Source organism: Cinclus cinclus, chromosome 1 (genome assembly GCF_963662255.1).
Source record: "Cinclus cinclus chromosome 1, bCinCin1.1, whole genome shotgun sequence".
Classification (NCBI taxonomy): domain Eukaryota; kingdom Metazoa; phylum Chordata; class Aves; order Passeriformes; family Cinclidae; genus Cinclus; species Cinclus cinclus.
The window spans coordinates 143,127,985-143,147,353 of record NC_085046.1 but is presented as its reverse complement, the minus strand read 5'-3'; the positions used below and the strand labels follow the sequence as shown (position 1 = coordinate 143,147,353).

The following is a 19,369-nucleotide window of genomic DNA, read 5'->3' as shown; positions in this document are numbered from 1 at the left end:
TGAAAGCTATAAGCTCTAAGTATAAGAACATAGATAAATCCCTTCTCAAAGCTTCTCTTTTATTATTTCATTATTAACTATTTTAAACCTTTTTCTCTTAGATAGCTGAAATATGTTGGCTTCCTAATGTGATAAATAGGTCTTGTAAGCAAACTACTACACTGAGACTTATCATACATCTAACTTTCTTCAAGTTTTCATAATATGAAGGGAAGAAAAATAAAGATGAGTTTCTTATTTTCAATTTTTCACATTTTTTTGTGCAACCAGTTTCTGTCCATTTTAGAATTCTTAGTTTTTGGGTTTTTTCCCCTTACAAACTGAGCTGATGCTCCATTGCAACAATGAAAGCTCAAGTATTGAATGCAGTAAGCAATTTTCCCTTTTCTCCTCTACAGAAGGTCTGTCAAGGTCATTACTGAAGCATCTAAGGAAACTGTAGTTAACTTCAGAGCAATGAAATAAAGCTGTTTATCCTTTGTCTGCTCTGTGGTGTGATCTTGCTGTGCTTTATTGACTTCAGTGACTGTAGAGATGAGGTCTTTTACAGAGACACAGCAGGTTTGTAGACCAGCAGTAGCAATGTGCTTTTGCTATCCTGAGCACACAATTTAAAGATTAATGAACACAGTTCTAATACTATTTCTGGTGCAGTTATTGTCAGACAAACAGAACTGGAAAAGCAATCTCTTAACAAATATGCTCATATGTGTTTATTTTTGAGAGGTGAAATGGTCTTCACCACCCCACAGAATGGACAAAACTGATTTTAAACTCACATGGTTATCATGCAAGAGTAAATGGTGTTCTGGCCAAATCTAATGAAAATAATTAATTCTTTGACAGTAACTCTGGAAAATCCCAATCAACAAAATAAAACTTTTTAAAATTGAAAATTAATTTCAAAATGCACAAGAATATTAATGAACAGACAGGTTTGATGAAATAGTTCCTGTACCTGAACTGTCCATTTTGTTCCTGACTGTTTCACACTGTTCCTGAACCTTTTATAATTCCAAGCCAAAGCACTCAATAAGTCCAACAAAATACTTTCACTTAGATGTCTTTTTCTCTCGCTATCTTTCCCTTTCTATCTAATTGGAATAATAAGTGTGCCACTGAGCCATGTATGCAATTAAGTGCTCAAGATAACGTGGCTTTTAGAATAATTTTATCACTACCTCTACCTTTGCTATTTTGAAAGTTCTCTCTTCATTTTACAGGCTAGACTGCACTTTACAGCTAATTGACATAGTATTTTACAGCATACCCTTTTCAAAATGATATGGAAAATTGCAGCATATATTTTCATAAGTCTGGTCTTTTCTCTTTCTTTTTGTGTTTTGTTTAACAGATATGTCAGATCAAGAACAAAGCATGATATTGACATGAGAATAGGGATTCATTCCGGATCGGTTCTGTGTGGAGTGCTGGGCCTGAGAAAGTGGCAGTTTGATGTCTGGTCATGGGACGTGGATATTGCAAACAAACTTGAGTCGGGTGGAATTCCAGGGTAAGGCAAAGTGTATTTCCCACAGTCAGAAAACATTGCCAGCACATAACACTGTTAACCTTGCCAAGAGATTAACCATCTTACGTCGTTTTCATCAACTATGACCTTTTTTTTTTTTTTTTTTGCTATATTCCAGTTGGCAAGGATTAGTGAGGCTGTAGCCAAAGAAAAGTAGAAATGGTCAGCTTGTAGTGCCATTTGAAAAATCAAGACACAAATCTTCTTTCTTTTTCTTTGTCAGCCTTAATTTTCTGGAAAAGATCAATTTTTGTTTTCAGCCTGCATAGTCCTCAGAGGCAGCCCAAATTTCCTAGTTAGGTATTGACCATTCATGAGGTTTTCCAGGCTTTGTTCTCTCACCTCTTTCATTCAAATGATATTATGCGGCACAAAGTTATATTTTGTTTTATTTTGTAGTGCACAAAATATGGGAAGAATTATGTGTTCATAGGTCAATATAGTAATAGCAAGTTTTTATGAACAGCAGGGTCTCTAGGAAGCCTTTTAAAAAATTTGATGCTTCAGTACATGTTTTGAGATATTTATCCTAACCAGTCTATATGTGAAAATAAATGGTTTTCGACTAAAAAAAAAGCGTAGCTTTTCTCTGTGTCCAACATGGCTGATTAACCTGAAAGTTGCATGCTATTTCTGCCTGATATGGCATACATATCTTGCTAGTTTGGAAGCTACAAATCCTAAATTTAAACCAACAGTACTGAGTGCAGGAATCTTCTGTTCACTTTCAGTTTTACCTGCCATTGATGAAAGATGTAGAAAAGATCACCTAGACAATTCCAATTTTAGCCTTGGAATTTAGAAGCAATAGCAGCAGACATCTTTATGTCGAAAAAAAATCTAAGTGGTGCTGACACCTTGAATGACAGATATTTTAAGCCATCAAAACTGAGTCATGTGCTGTCCTCCTTACACACACATCAGGATCTGTCAGAGCTGTCATGTTCCCAGGAAATTGGAAGGAAATTTGCTTCATATATTACAAATGCAGGCCCCTTCCACAGCTCTACATAGTAAACCTTTATTCTAATATATATTCTTGGAATTAGCAGAAAATTAAATTCTGCATGTTCTGAGAGCAACGTCTGTACTCTGCATATATCACAAGTATAAAATTTCAGGAAAAAATTTCATTGCTGGCTGCTTATCCCATGCAATAACCTGAGGTGACTAAGACGATGCTTTGTTCACAAGAGCAAATTGATTGTCTAAGTTTCATCATCCACACCTGCTAAAAGTGGAGTCTATTGCTGTTAATGTGTGCAAGTCCTATGGCTATTAATGAATAACCCAGAAAATGCACAGTCTTGCTGTAGATAAAAAAGCCTGGCAGGTTTTCAGTCTGTCAGAGCAGAATGATTTCCTGGATATCAGTGTGCCAGCAGAAAAAAGCCTGTATGCGACAGCAATGAACCAAGTCCCTCAGAATAGTGATTTACATCAGAGTTTCCTAGTGTGCAGAGCAGATTTATTAGAGTAGTTAAGCTCATTTCACCCTCTCCTTACTTCTCCCTGCCACCAGCATTCAAATCCTTCTACTTGTCATAATACCAAGGTCATTCCCATTCCTAGAGCAGCTCCACCAGGAAAGTTGCCCTGAGGTTATGAGCAGTCCTGCTCTCACGGTGCAAAACAAGAGCAAAGATGAACTGCAGCATTTTCCTGAGGGCATAGTGGAGAGAGGCAGCTGAGGATGAGAAACATCCTTTCACCCAGTGTGAGAGCAGGAAAGAAGGGACTCAGCTCTTCCCCTCAATGTCTGCATGACCCCCTGAGCACCCACGAGCATGGATGAGGCAGGGAGAGACTGCACTTGACAGAAGAAGCATCAGCCAACAGCCCAGCTGCTGTGGGATAACACAGTTAAGAGCACAGAGAAAAAAAAAATGGCAATTTCTGGTTTTTGGAGAGTTAAAAATGTGTCCACAGCACCTGCGAAGGAAACCTTGTAAGATCTTACAGTGTTATTTCAGTGACATTCTTCTGCCAGGACCCCATTTTCTAATAGTCTTTACTTCATGTATATAGGTATTAATCTCCAGTACTGACTTGCATAAATTCTAGGTAATAATAAATTTTCAGTGATATCTCAATGACAGGTATCATTTAACACTTTGGGCCTGACATGCTTTCAAGAATAGGTCAGGCAATACTTTTTGACTTCACTACTCAGGTTGCCAATGTACTGTATTTGTATAAAATTTAAAGACATCTCTCCACATTTTAAGTTTTTTTTTTTAAGCAAGCAGTACAAAATGTGAAGCCAGAAAATACTTATAATCTGCCAATTATTTTTTAATATTTGGCCCATTTACGAATATTACATTAATGCCTATCTCCATACTCTGCTTAAAGCTGTTCATATCCATCATAAAATCCATCTTTCATGGCTTTATTACTCAACCTTCCTAAACATTTGTTGAATCCAAAGTCAGAAATAGTCATCTTGGCAACTAGCATATCACTTTCTCTTTCTTTTTCTTCCCTATTGTTTTAGGTAAGTATTTGAATAAATTCAGCATATTTGGATTTCTTGGAGCTAGGAAACACATCATCTTTCTAAGAGGTCACATGCTTTGCTGTTTAAGTCCAGGCCAAAAGTTGCTTATAATTGAGACACATTTTTACTGGGTTTTATCATGAGTTTTACTGATTTTTCTCTACAAAATACTACCAATCTCTGCAGTCATTATAACAGCATGAGTTTAGAAAGACAAGGGAAGAAGCAGGGAAGTTGAGACAGCTTAAAAATGGCTGGGATACAAATTTTTGATATTTTAATTCGATGTTGATATTTAATGCTCCACATGGACAATTTGTGCCAAGTTCTGATACTCCTGGGCACTTCACACTGCTTAAATGCAACCAGCACTTTATTTTCTAGCAATGCATGCATATCATATATGTCCTTATAGTCTCTTATTCCATCAAATTGTTATGATTCAATTCTGTATTCAATTACCATTCAATTTTGTATTGGCATGCTTTGAGTTGCAGAAGGAAGTTCCCAAGGGGCATGCTAGGAACATTTTCTTCACACGAGGAAGCCAAATTTTGGTACCTGAGAAAAGCAACTTACTAAGTCCTCAATAGAGGATCTCTAATTTTAGCTCACTTTTGAGTATTAGGAATCTGTATGCAAGTCTGTCTTTCAGAAAGTGACATACACCCAAATTTTAAAAAGATGACCTGGTTGAAAGAGTCACTACAACTGTTTTCTTGGGTTAGATAAATGCCTAATGAACTCTTACTGCTTTCATGATGCTGCATTGTGCATATAGCATAGCTGACCATATCAATATGTTCTACTGTTGTCTGCAATTTTCTTACATGCAGGAGCTTGAAGATTCCTTAAAAAGAGTTTAGCTAGAGGACATCCAAATTCCTGTCTTACCATTGCAAAATTTGAGCTGTTTTGCATGTAATCTCTTGAATTCAAATTCACTTTGGCCAAAGCTTGTTGAACTCATTGCTTGGTCTTAATAGAAATGATTATGTAGCTTACCTTTGCATAGTTCCTTTATTTCCCTAATTCACTTCATGTTCAATCAGACCACTAATTTCAAATGTTTAAGCTACCTCAAGAAACTGAAGGAAATTAGAGACTTTCACATAAACAGCTCTAATGCCTACCATTTATTTTCCCCTCAACATACTTCCCTGAAGTACAATTTTCTTTCACTCAGAATAGCATTACCTGGGAAGGTCTCCCATTAAACTATTAACTATGAGTAAAGGTATCAGGTGTGAATGTGTTTTTCCTGTGACAGGACTTTGTGGGTTAATGCCATCTTATTGATGTAAACATGTCTTGAGATTACCTGACCACAAATAAAGTTTATGTTTTTAAACACACTACTTAATTTTCATTGTTTGCTATAGAAAATCTTGTATTTATCCATGACGTTAAACTATATGCAGAGTTCAAAACCTCCTTCTAACCCATGTATAGTAGACCACAATCAGTACTTGCTACTACTTATTTCTCTTATGCAGGAGGATTCACATCTCCAAAGCCACTCTGGACTGCCTGAATGGGGATTATAAAGTTGAAGAAGGGCATGGCAAAGAGCGCAATGAATTCCTGAGGAAACATAACATTGAGACTTATTTAATTAAACAACCTGAGGAGAGTCTGTTGACTTTACCTGAAGATATTGTGAAAGAGGCTGTCAGCTCCTCTGACAGGAGAAACAGCGGAGCTACGTTTACCGAAGGATCCTGGAGCCCTGAACTTCCATTTGATAACATAGTGGGAAAACAAAACGTAAGTCAAACTTCCTTTAATGTCATTGAGATGAATGCATGATTGAGTGCACTTCAATAATGGAGGCCTCAGAGGAGACAAATTAATCTTTAATCTTTATTCTAACATGTACTGTAACAGCAGAGGATTGAACAAATTGTTTCAAGGCAGAAAAAAATCATGTTTCTAAACTGGGAAAATGCCAGTAAAACACAGATTTTGAGTTAATTGTTTTTTTTTTCTTTTTCCCAACTGAAATCAAATACTACACGGCTTAGTTTTAATTTAACCACTCCACAAAGAAGAAATAAAAATAAATCTAATGTTACTAAACTAGCTGGAATATTCTAGTCAGAGTGTATATCTCATTGCATAGCTTCACTGTAGAGCCATCAAATTAAGGGAAAGGAGATTTTGCCAGAGGAAAATGCCTAAAGAAGTTTATTGATATCTGAGGAAAGGAAAAGAAAAAAAAAAAGAAAAAAAAAAAAAGAGCACCTTGTGAAATCAGGTTCTTCATTTCTCACTTAAAAAAATAAAACTCATAGTCTAAGATATAATTAAGGCTGACTAGCAGATGAGATAGATTCTAAAGACATCTGTAGCTCAATATAAATATGAGATAATAGCAACTTCTCCTGATCAGACGTTTTTCCAAATTGCACAGCTGATTGCCAGCAACCTGGGAAGCAACAATTCTTGTATGGTAAAAAATCATTTTGTGACATGTGCTTGTTGAGAGGAATTAAAGATAGAAAGGTTAAAATGCCCTCAGACTCCACTCTTCTCACTGCACTTGAAAGATTGATGAGTCTTTATGTAGCAAGGTCAGCTGAAGTTTTCTTTCGTTTTCTTTGGGGGATCTATAATGACATTATATCCTTTCGTCTGCTGCACATCCTTTTTCCTACTTGTCTGAACTGTCTGTTGAACCTTAAACATTGTTGTGTGGAGGTCTTGCTTTTGTCAACCGTCTTCTGCTTCTCGCAAATGTGCTCAGAAGTGATAAAATTTCACAATCAATCAGCCCACAGCAGTGTCTTCATCTCTTCAAATTGAATTTGAGCATGGCACAGTTTGCTGTTATATAAAACACCTGTTTCATATATTCTCTGTACATCTGTGTATCTGCATGTTCACTGCCTTATGGTATTCTCTGTATTTTGTTGACCTGTCTCTATATTGTCCCTTCATTAGGAATAGAGATATGGGTGCATGCTACTGTGAATATCTTCTGAACTCTGTCTATTTCTTTCCCTTTAAAATATTCCAGTTTCTGTAGTCCAAAAAAAAATCTATTCAAAGTAGGCTCTCATTTTGTTGGTCATTTTCTCAGCTAAACCTGACCTTGATGCTAACAAAGACAAAGAACAAACTAAAGGATTAGTGGGTTTATTCAATTATTGATCAACTCCTGCTCAGTACTAGTAAAAAGACCTTGAAAGTAATTTAAATAAGCATAGCTTAACAGTTTAATTTTTATGGCAATAAACAATCTACTTTTAGAACAGTTTCTCACGTGGTTTTTTTTTTTTAAGAATGTGAAGTGGTGTGGGAAAAGCTGTAATTTTAAATAAAACAGTTTTACAATAAGCCTTTCAGTGGAGACAAGATTTTTAAAATCTACTGTTCCATGTCTGATTCAATTATTATGTAATTTTAATTTACAGTTGAGACAATAGGCAGTATTGCTCATAAATAATGTATTTTAGCTAAAAAATTCAGATGATAGATTTAAATTATACTAGGATGTAGTAGCTTTTTCCAGAGGTATGTCAGTCCGGGACAGAATAAGCATTTAATAACACTAATTAAACAGCTTAAAGGTCACTGCCAGCAGCAGGCTTTGAGAATTGTAGTAGCAGTGACTCACTCTGTATGTTTGAATATTTGCCAATAGAATTTAAATTATTTCTTTAGCCAATATAAATTACAACAAAATTTGAGCAACTGATCACATGTATCTTACTTTTAACTCTTGTTATGTTAGGAAGCATGTAAAAAGAAATCCCTGGGGTGTTCTTAAGCCAAACTCAAATTTATCCCAATCCATACTCATTACCTCAAACCTGTGTTCTATGAGCAGCATGAATCAGTGAATTATAGATGTGTTTATCTGAGTAAGAAGAAAATAACCATTTTTATGTAGGCAGTCACAGATTTTAGCAAAAAACTACACCTGTCTACAGCTCAATTGTCACTATGTGCCCTTGGTCTGAGGTAAACCAAGGGTGGAAATTCTTGCCTGAAACATAAACGGAGGATTTTGTTATTGAAACAAGTGCCTGGGCTTCTTTCTTAAAGGAAAGAAAATTGGACAGAAGTTATTTCACTTCAAGAGAGTAAACACTTCCTCCAGAATGAATTAATGGCTGTTTAAGCTGCATTTCTTCCATGTACCTTACAAAAGGAGAAGCTGGAAGCACAGCATGGTCACTGTATGTGCTGGTGGAGGTACCTGATGGGCCTGTCAGTATGTGAACTAGGAAAAACAGCATGTTAAAGTGTCTGTCTTCTATAGGTGTACCTTATTAGTGGTTGCAGTGAAGCGTAACAGTGAGCACAGAAATTACATTAAAGACTGCCCAGATGACAGACAAGTCTAAACAAAAGGGTGGAATTCAGTTCAAAACCAAGGTACCTGAGTGTTACAGCTATCCCACTATTATTGCTGTTATTCTATGCTGAGATAGCCCAGCACACCCTAGCTGGTCCTCACCAATGACCAGTGGCACACGGTGCCCCTTTGTCTTGTGCCACATCTCCTGGCTCCTGATTATTGTCCAGTTCCCTAAGGCATCTCTGCTGACTGCAGCTACACAGGATTGGGCAGCTGAAAGTATCTGAAGTGTTTATTGGAAGAAATAGAAGTTTAGACACTGAGCATGTAGACACCAAACTTGTAGACACTCTCATTTAGGTGTCTTCCTCTTGAACTAAATTCTATCTGCAACCTGTCTTTCTAAGCATGTGACCTTTTATTTTCCTATTTCCTTCCGAAACTTGATGCTTGCAGTATGAAAAAATAAAAATAATTTGAAACCTTCCAAAGGTTTTCTAAATGGTACAAATTAAAAATTTCCCTTCTTGTTGAGAGCAGGATGCTTGAATTTTCTGCAGGAAAACTTCCCAGAAAGACAGTAAAATCTAATCTAAGCCACCTTTTAAAGTCCCTATAAAATGTGTCTATAATTGGAGTTTTAGTATTTGTTTGTTCATTTTAATGCATCTTCTTTCAGATGCAAGTTCGGCTAGGTATTTTTTGTTTTGTTTTTTGTTTGTTGTTTTGTTTTTAACAGAACTTTGTGTTTGTTCTTGTATGATGAATGGTTATTGTCAGCATCAGAAAACTTCAAAAGCCCATTGTAGAATTCACAACTGTGTCTTCCATAGAGCTGCTTGCAAAAGAGTAGGAGAGAAAATAGGAAGGATCAATATTTCTTTGTGTTTGCATAAAGAAGTCTTAAAAGATGCAGAGCAAAGAGGTGGATAAGAGACAAAATGGGTTAGAACTCATTCTTGAGACAATAATTTGCATGATGTTTTTATTGTTTTTATTTGTAAATCCAGGGAAGCAGTTTTCTTATGTGCATGTATGCGAAGGAGAGAAACCCAAATATGAATTTTCTTGTTATATTGTGAATATAAATGCAAATTCAGAGTCTATTTTTGCAAAATACTACAGGCATCATAGCCATAGTGGTGATATTATGTCATGTTCATCTACCATGAGTTGTAAAACACTTCATACATTCAGCAAGGAGACAAGCCTTCATATCAATCATAGAATTTTGACCAAAACATAATGCTTACTAGGATGAACTGAGATTATTTCCCTGGTATAAAAATACCAAAATGCTTATCAAAAACATTAGGGACATTGTCCACACTCCTTTCCAGTGCAGAAGCAGAAATATAAGGTAATTCTGAGGAATCAATTTACACACCACCATCTGATGTAATCTTATCCTTTAACAGGGGCTTCAGATGCATTCATGCCCTTTCAGGCACCAAAAATTGACAAAAGTTTTTCTTCCTAGCTCAGTTTAAAAGAGATAAGAGTACTTAAATTAAAGTAGCGCCACAGTGTGCAACAATATACCATTTATACACTTGCCTTGATTGTTTTCTCCTAGGCCAAGATATTAATTCAGACATATCTGAAACCTAAGCATGAGAAATATTTCCTTGATATTTTCTCCAAATGTAGATGATACTGATTTGCTAGACGGAAGAAGGGAGGATTCAAGTAAAGTGTCTTCCCAAACCTTCTCTACAGAAGTCCTTTTTCTGTTAAACAAAAAGAAAAAACTGCTTTTCACTTAAACAGAGATATTTCAGTCTTGACATACTTTTCTGCCTGTATTTTGAGATCTTAAATTACTGATAATAAGGTGGAAAATGAAATACTATCTGTGACTACAGTATCCAAGGACTTGATTTTGGATTGTAAGGAAAGTTGTCACCTGGGCTTTGGCAGTGGGTACCTGAGACCCTTCCTGTCCTTTCCTGTGTTTTAATGTGCTGTGCAAGATTCATTAGAATATGTTTGTTGACTCTAATTTGAATATCAACAAGGGAAGCCTCCCTATAGCATTTGCCCAATGTAATCCTGTGATATAAAACAATTAGTTTTCCAGAGGCATCTGGTGACAAAACATCCTAAGCTCCTGTTTCAGCAATGCCTAGTAGGAGATAGAGCTGAAGGTGTTTTCAGGAAGGACCTATGGAATAACTTTTCTCAGACAGAATTTTATTTCCCACCCATAATAATGCTGAAATGTCTTATGCTGTGATGTATGAAGCTTCACATCCTTTCCATTCATTAACATTTCTTAACCCTTGGGAATATGACAGAGTAGAGCTTATTTTCCCATTCAAGTGGGAAAGAGCTGCTTTACTGTGGTTTGTGTCATGAAATGGCACCATGAAATGGGAATGAGTTGTTCTCTTCATGAAAGCAAACTCTGCTGAAGATGAAACACCCTTCATACTATATCTGCTAGATTTCTTTGTGAAGCAAAAGGGTTTTTTTTATTTTTTTCTTTGATTAGTCATTGAAATACCAAAGGAATAATGCATTTGAGATAATATTTTAAATAATAATATGAATTACAGTTAAATTAAATCATATAGCCTAACTGTAATTTAAATTGGCTGAAATATACCAGTAGTGAAGAAGAACATATTATCTGAAAACCCATGCTGAAGTAATCTGTAATGTCACCTTCTTCACTCCTGACTAACTGATCTGTTCCTTAACTACACACATCCAGTAACTCTGAGATAAGAAAACTTCACTACTCTTTTTTTGTGGGTTTTGTTTTATATGGCTTCCATTTGTATTTATTAAAACACACCATTGAGTCAGATACCCTGCTGTTATTTTGGTGTGAGTACTCCCCTCCCGCATGCTTTAATAATTAAATATTAATTTGGGAAGCGGAATATAGTCCCGATGTTCAGTGCAACAACAAACCTTCTAGCCTGTAAAAAAGAAGGCATTGAAATGCTCCCCTTAATGTACTGTATGTGTTTAGAGGAACAGACTTATTATTTTATACTTCTATAGATTTCATTGAATGAATTGCATGGAATGCTGTAATGGTTTGCAATGCAACATGAACTAAAACATTGCATTTTTAACCCAAGGGGACCAGCAGGTTTATTCTGTTTGCATGTGCTTTCCCCTAGACTCTGGCTGCCCTAACAAGAAATTCAATAAATCTGCTTCCAAACCATCTTGCACAAGCTTTGCATGTCCAGTCTGGGCCTGAGGAAATTAACAAGAGAATAGAGCACACCATCGACTTACGGAGTGGCGATAAATTGAGAAGAGAGCATATCAAGCCTTTTTCACTGATGTTTAAAGACTCCAGCCTGGAGCATAAGGTAGCTGGGGCTTGGTAGCTGCATTATTCACAATTCAAATTGTAATAAATGTTCACTGAAGTAGAGAAGCTGTAGGTTCTGGCTTCTGTTGGTTTTTTGTTGCTTTCTTTTTCATTTGGTTTCAGTTTTCAGAAGGCGGGGCTGAGCTAGAGTTCATAATACACAGTGACATGATGCAGGTGTTATAATGCTGAAGAGATTGCATTTCATTGTTGGAAAATATGTACAGCAAACTCAGTTTCTGAAAGCAACAACCACTGGCTGGGTTGAACTTGGTATCGGGTAGAAGCAGTTTTTTTGCCAGATGACAGGTTACTTTGGCAGTAAGGATGATTGAGCATATAAATAAATTGACATTTTTATTTAAGAAATATATATCTATTTTTATATAGATTTGTTCCTTCCATTTAATCATAGAATCCCTCTGATGTCCTCTATGCAGCTTCAATATTTATTTCAAGTCCACAGTAATTTTTCAACTCTCTGTTTAAAACATCCTTCTTAAAAAACCTGTTTCTAAGAGCTAAATATGCTTCATGTCTTTGTTGCTTCTCAACAGCAATATGGTCTCATTAACTTCTCTTTCAGTCTACATCCAGATGTAAGTTATAAGGTTTAAAAGATAAGGTAATGGGAGAACACTCCTTGAAAGCTGATGGCACAGGATGAGGTTGCCCAGATCTCAAATAATTTCATTGACTTTCACTGATTATTTCATATGCTATGACAGTGCAGCAACAGCAGGTCTGCAATACTATGTGTGCTTGACTAAAAGGAAATATAAACAGTGAGGAATTGGAAGCATGGAGACTCACATCTCTCTATCATCACACTAACTTCCACTGGAAAACAGATATTTTTACTTGATTTATGAGAGACTTCTCCTCAGGAAGGCTGAGAATTTTAAGACAACTGGAAAAGAAAATTCTGCTTGAAGTATATCTAAGCCCTTATTGCACTAGTAATCTTGTGAAAGAAACAAGAAATGTTTGTTAAAACAAAAACACAGGATTGCATTTCCCCGTGAGGGTATTTACACTGAGACATAAGGTAGAACCCCCAAAGGCAAATTATCCACAAATAATTAACTTCTGAAAAGGAAGATATGAAGATATTTCTTTCATTGCAGGCATCGTGCAAAGCTGGCAGGGACCCAGAGGAAGTAAAATTCAAGATCTCTTATATCATGTGAATTAGTAAATAAAGTCCTAAAAGTCATGAATAATCTTTAATCTTTTCAAGACACAAGATATAGAATTATGGTGAAAGAATCTGAATTTTTTATGTTTAAAGAAGGAAACAGCCTGGTCATAAACAACTTGCTGAATGAGCAAACTTGTCAGTGGTTCAGCTCCTCTTACTATGTTATTTAATCACACAAGGCCAGTGTAAAGTGGTACTGCCCAGAATCAGATCCCATATCCAGAATATTAAAATGCTTATTATTTAGATTTCACCATTGTCAGCCACAAAGAAAAAACTACAAGGGAAGTGTAGAATTAAATTTAAATGCAATTTAAGGAACAAAAAGAAGATATATGCCCTAATCTATCACATCACATCACATAGGTCAGATTTAAAATATTAATAATGTTTTTAATTGCATCTGTAGAAAATGTCTATTTAAAAGTAAACATTTTAGCAGGTCTGATACATTTTCTTCCCAGTAAGACATTTCCAATATATAATTGGGCTGCAGTATTTGGAGAATTATGCTTTCATTCAGTATTTCCTTAGGTGTTAGTCCCCACCAGTAGGTACATAGAAATAGAAACATAAAATTCGTTCAGCAAAGTTGACTGAGTTTTCTTTCTGTTCCATAATTTAATCTGGTTTCTCATATTAGGAAGGAGTAAAGATTTTAAAAATATCACTATGGTTTTATCTGTTCTGGGACATCCACCTCCAATAGCTGGACAGCCTCTGGTCAGTAACTTCCTTGCTTCTGTTCAGGGTGCTGGGACATCACAAGTGTGCTCAGATAGTGATGGGGAATGTACCAGGATACAAAGGAATGATGTGCATTAAGGGAAGATGAATCATCATGTCCTTTTAGTTGAAGACAGGAGCAATTGTCTTGTGGGACAGCATGGGAAATGTCCCTTCACTCCTGCATGCCTGTACAGTAATTACTGCTTTGTCCTTATAACCTTAGTGTTCAACCATAGGTTACAGGGAGTCATGGAAAAAGTAATATTTAAATAATTTTCCTGAAGAAAGTAGCTATTTCCTCTGTGCTGTTTTGTTACTACCACTTTCTCCATTCTTCCAGTCCATTTGGGAATCCCACCAAACTCAAATTCAGATTAGAGTATTACCAAGCTCTTTCAGCAGCCTTTTCCCTCTGCTCCCCCCCACCCCTAACCTTTCAGTCTGGAATTATGCAGTTTCCTCTAGCCATTAACATTTTGGTACTGCTTGCATGACCTTCTAAACCAACACCTTGAGCTGCTCCCCACGGTGTGGCTGAGAGTCAACAGTGTCTGTGGGCATCCCCTCTCCCACTGCTGCTCCCCTTGGCTGACACTCACCTTCTGCTCAGCACAGTGACAGCTTCAAGCCAGAGGGAGCTCTGAAGTAAAGTAACCTCCTCCATGTAAAATCCTCTGTCCTCTCATTTAGCCATCACTCTTTCAGGTAACACTGGCATCTGCTAAATACTCATTTCTATAATCTGTTAGTGCCTCTCACCCCAGACTTTGCACTTTAGAGGAGACAGAAAAACCAGCACCCATAGCTGATATTCTGGCCAAGAAGTGTTACCTTTACCTTGTTCAGTGAAAATTTTGTTAATGTTCTGCACTTCAAATGACAGAAAAGTAAGTAACCACATCAAAAATAAACTATATTTCTTCCTGCTGCATTAGTAACAGGACTACCATGATGCAGGATCCTGGGGTGACGTGAATGGATCTGAAATGTTATACTGGACTTCTGTTCAAACTCTCTGGGTTGGTCTGAAGTTTTTCACTATAAAACAATTCCAGACACCGGTTTTACACTAGCCATGAAATTTCTGGTTTTTTTCCTTTAAGGCTTCAAAGGGTAAGAAAAAAAACCCCAAACCAATTCTGGAATCAACATGCACAAAATTGCCATGGAGCTAGAACAGATCCTAGTTTACACTGGTTTAGAAAACTGCTATGTCACTGCAGTTTAAGCCACTGTAACATCTTGCCACTCCTATCTCATTGCTCTTTCTCCTTCTGTGGTGATAGGATAAGTGTGTATTCCATAGCAAGCAGTAGCAGTTACATTGGAAAATGTGTTATCTCTCTGAGGCTATATTTCCATATGAATTCTGCAATACTTCATTTTTCATAGGAATTGTGCAGGACCCCACCTGGTATATTTTATAGATTCTTTAATGAAATGGACTAGTCATTACTGTGTTTCACTCATTAACACTCATTAGAGACTATTGGTCTCCTATTTTGCTAGGTCTGTTTTTTCCACAAATAGCAGGTAGGCAGAGCAACTCAATCACAGAAAATTCTGATGGTAGCATGAAAAGATACTAAAATTTCCAAATATATAATAGCTCATAGGAAAATCTGATGCAACTTCAGATTATTCCAGTAATTAAAAGATATCAGCATGATGATCTCCCTAAATATCAGCAACTTGAAAATATCCATGCCATGTACTTTCATACAGGGTAAAGCAGAGACACAGGACAGGGAATTTTACATGCTGGTGGGGATTTATTAAAGGAAGTTTCCAATGTAAAGATTTCTATAAAGATATTCAAAGTCTTCCTGCATATTTGTACTTAGATTAGAAAAAAGACTGGGCTTAGACATGAAACATTTACATATTTTCTGTGAGGTGAGCACACTGGGAATATTAAAAGAGCTTTGAATTTCAAAGTACCCATTTTCTTAGTTCAAATATTAGACCAAAATATCTGAGATTCTCTCTTTCAAAAATTCTGACTGGAAAGATAAATAGAAATTACATGAGTAGGAAAACAATTTTGCTCTTCCTGCTTGCTGTATCTTAGCAGACACAGGCATCACCTCCTTCCTTCAACTCAGAAACTTCCATTTACAAGGAGGTCTGCAAGAGGCACTGGGCAAACTGTGCCTGTTCAGCAATTTTTCTGTCCTTGGTCAGCAACTGGATCTCTGTCTTCGGTCTTCTCAGGAGTTAATTTCCTCTCCTGTCTTAGACTCCTTGAAGCTTATTCTTCTGTCCCTCTCCTGTATTGCAGAAACTTTCTCAACACTACTCCGATGAAGAAAAAAACCTGGTCTCCCTTTTCATCTCTATGGTCCTATCTAAGTCAAAGAGCAGCAGTGAGGATAAGACCAAAAACCTTCTCCCCAGTGCACAAACATTTTCTTTAGGGAAACATGTGAAGCTTGTATTACTGGTGCTACCCTTTCAAAGAGGCTTTGGAAGAGAGAGGTGAGGAGTAAGCAGCATTGCTGAACAGAAGAAAACAGAAGAAACCTTTCTCAGTTTCAGCCAGGCAGGCTGGGCAAGCACATGGATAAACTTCCCAAGAGTGTAGGCAAATGACCCAAGCCCCATGGGAGTCTTCACTGCACCCTGAGAAAGTCATGCCAGCACAGGTGGCTCTGTGGGATGCTGCAGTGAAGGTTTTCACTGCAGACAATGTGACACCACAATTCCTCCTAGCACTCTACACAGCTCTGGTTGGCTACAAGCCTCCACATTCTTTTTGAAGGGCCTTGAGGCTTAGTCAGTCCTTCAATTATTTCTCCAAGTCATTAAGGGGTAGACTGCTACAGAACTGCTGTGTTTATCATTTATGTCAGTGCTGCCAAGGGATGTCAACAATTCCTCATCACAATGTTGTTACTGATTAGAACACAGCATCCATCCTTTTGACATAATGCTCAACACAGCAGGCCATTCTATGTTTGTGTTTCATTCATCTAGTTTGTCTTAATTTCCCTTTGGAACAGTTGGGATTTCATGTTATATTTTAAGGAACATACCTTTCTTTTTCCCTATTTGAAAAAAGCCTTATGTTTATACAGACTGATGCAGTTCTGTTTCCTTGCACAAGAAATCAGGGTCAGTGTCTCTGGGGTTTCAGCAGCAAAATGAAGTGGAATTACCTGTGAGCAATATCAAAAAATATGCCAAAGTGATACTGCCAACAACAAGCACCAGGTATAATCATGGGAGAGGAGGGGTCAAAATGAGGGACACCAACAAATGAATCCCCTCTCTCATTTGTTAAAAATGGGAGCAGGGAAGTGAGAAACCTTTTTTTCACCTGGGAGCTTAAGATTGTTTTCACCACATGTTTACAGCTGAGATGATGTCCCAGCCAAAGGTAGGGAAAATACCCCAAGTCTAGCTAGGATCTCCCTTCAAGAACAAATTAGCTATGGAATCCAGTTCATGGCTGGGGTCTCTCAGTGTATGTTCATAAATGAGCTCTCTTAGTGTATGTTCTTGACACATTTCTTAACAACTTTTTTCTGTTGTAATGCTTCCTAGCCATTTGTAACAGCACTTTTCCCTATTTGTAAATTTCTGGAGAGAGATTCTGGTATCTGATAATGCTTTGACCCTTGTAACCAGTTTTTCAATGCTTTACAACTGCAAAGGTTTAAACAAAAGGAAGTTATTGTTCAGAGGAAGAAAAATGACTGAGGCAAGCTTTTGCAGGATTTCTTATAAGACAAAAAACTTTGGTGGCATCCATTAAAGATATAAAGAATTATAAAAAATATTCCTTTGGACTAACCTTCATCTGCTGTAAACAGCTGCAGTTTAATTGAATTAGCAACGATAAATAACGGCTGAGGACTTAGTTAATATTTCCACTTTAACTGATCCACTGCGGTCTATCCATGTGTCTGTTATTTCTTGGTAATTCCCATCAATTCCATTACCAATTTCTTGGTAATTCCCATCAAAAAGGAACTTGATAGCATTCTCAGTTGTTTGATATGATGGAGAAAAATATTTTTTCAATAAATCTTTATAATAATGCATCTCAAATAGTCTTTTACATTTGGAGAGTATGCCCATACTTCCAAGTTTCCACACAGCCCCTGAGTAAATTAAGATACAGAGTTCCAGCATCACAGCATCCCAAATAGATACATTATTCTAATTATGTAATTTTCTTAAAATCAAAATTTTAAAAAATGGCAGAGAAGCCTCAATTTGGCCATCATGGAGACACCTCTGTGCCATCATGCATGCAGGGTCACAGATGACTCCAGTGCTTGTCTTCATGTGAGGAAATTCATGGTTTCTCTGTTATTAAGTATTTTATTAAGCAATTAAATATTTAGTATTCTATTCAGCAGCACAAGGTCCTGGTATCTACCTCAGGATTTTTAAAGCAAATAATTTGGAACTTAAGCTGAAAATTTTTGTATTACAAATTATAAAGTTTTGCTTTCTTGGTTAAAGTATTCTACCAGATTATTAACAATTTATTTGATGGGTTTGATTTTAAAACAAAAATTCAGGTTATTGATTTTATTGGTGCATTATGCTAATTTTCCCCATGTCTCCTATATACGTCAACCGTAGTGAAACTACTGCATATGTTAACAGCTAATTTACTTTTCTGTGTGTGTGTTTGTTTTTTTTTAATTCTAGTATTCTCAAATGCGGGATGAAGTATTCAAATCAAACTTGGTGTGTGCATTTATTGTCCTTGTATTTATCACCGCTATCCAAAGCTTGCTCCCTTCTTCCAGGTAAATACAGAAATCTATTGAATCTACAGAAATCTATTTGAAGGCACTCTGAGGGTCACAGTGGAATAACATTTTTAGGATTGATATGCAATGTAGCAGTAAAATCTGCTTGTTCCCCAGGAGCTTTAAGAAATATTTGTTCACTTTTTTGCAACACTAGCTACTTTTTTACATTATCTGCACCTACATGTTTTGAGTGTACTGATGTTGTATTGTAATGTTTTCAGGTAGAACTGCCACCAAATTAAGTGGCCACCGTGTGTCCTGGTGAAACATGATCCAGAAGAGTAGCTGGGCCTCTTTGCTAAGTGATTGATAATTACCTTGGGTATCTGTGACTCTCTCGGTATTGTTTCATAAACGCTTTGTAAGACAATTGTGCTGTTAGCTCTGCTGCTGAAAATGTGATTTGCTCAGCTGGGAAAAGCAGTCTCAGGCCATTAATAAGCACAGAGGTGATCTGGTAGATCTGTTTTCATTTCTGCTCTTCTCTGTGGCTGACCAAGCAATATATTCCTATCAAGATGATGAAAATGTGACGTAGATGAGACCTCAGTGTCCACATTTCACAGACTCAAACACATCATTTGGCATTTTTGTCTACAATTTAATAATGAGATCACCGGAGTTTGCACAAGGACTGAGGTCAGTTTTCTAGAACAGGACTGTCACTATAACAACCCTCTGGTCCCATTTAGTCTTCGACAGCGCAAGTGTTGAAAGAGATATGCCCAGATTAACATATTTCTCAAGTAGCTTCTAGCACTCAGATGAACCTTAATACATTATTTGTACAAGAAATAAGACATTAATTGTGTTGCAGTAGTGCAGCAAGATTTCTGGGATCATCTCTGGAAGGCATGAGTTACCAGGCTGATGTCTGAGAATACCAAGTGGTGGTCAGGTGCAGGCAGACAACTGCATTCTGCAGAAGTGGTGTCTCAGATCTTGTTTAATTCTCAGTTGAGAAAGTACCCAGACCTTCTGCTGTTGCTTATGTGT

At 36.9% G+C, this 19,369-nt stretch overlaps 1 protein-coding gene across 1 annotated transcript in view; it reads left to right on the top strand.

The window, feature by feature from the left end:
• The window catches only part of ADCY8 (adenylate cyclase 8), a 119,615-nt gene that overhangs the window by 71,219 nt on the left and 29,027 nt on the right, over positions 1–19,369 (top strand). The window contains 4 exon segments of the mRNA XM_062491787.1: positions 1,355–1,513; positions 5,528–5,798; positions 11,472–11,669; positions 18,267–18,367. Coding sequence (XP_062347771.1) covers positions 1,355–1,513; positions 5,528–5,798; positions 11,472–11,669; positions 18,267–18,367 — 729 coding nt within the window.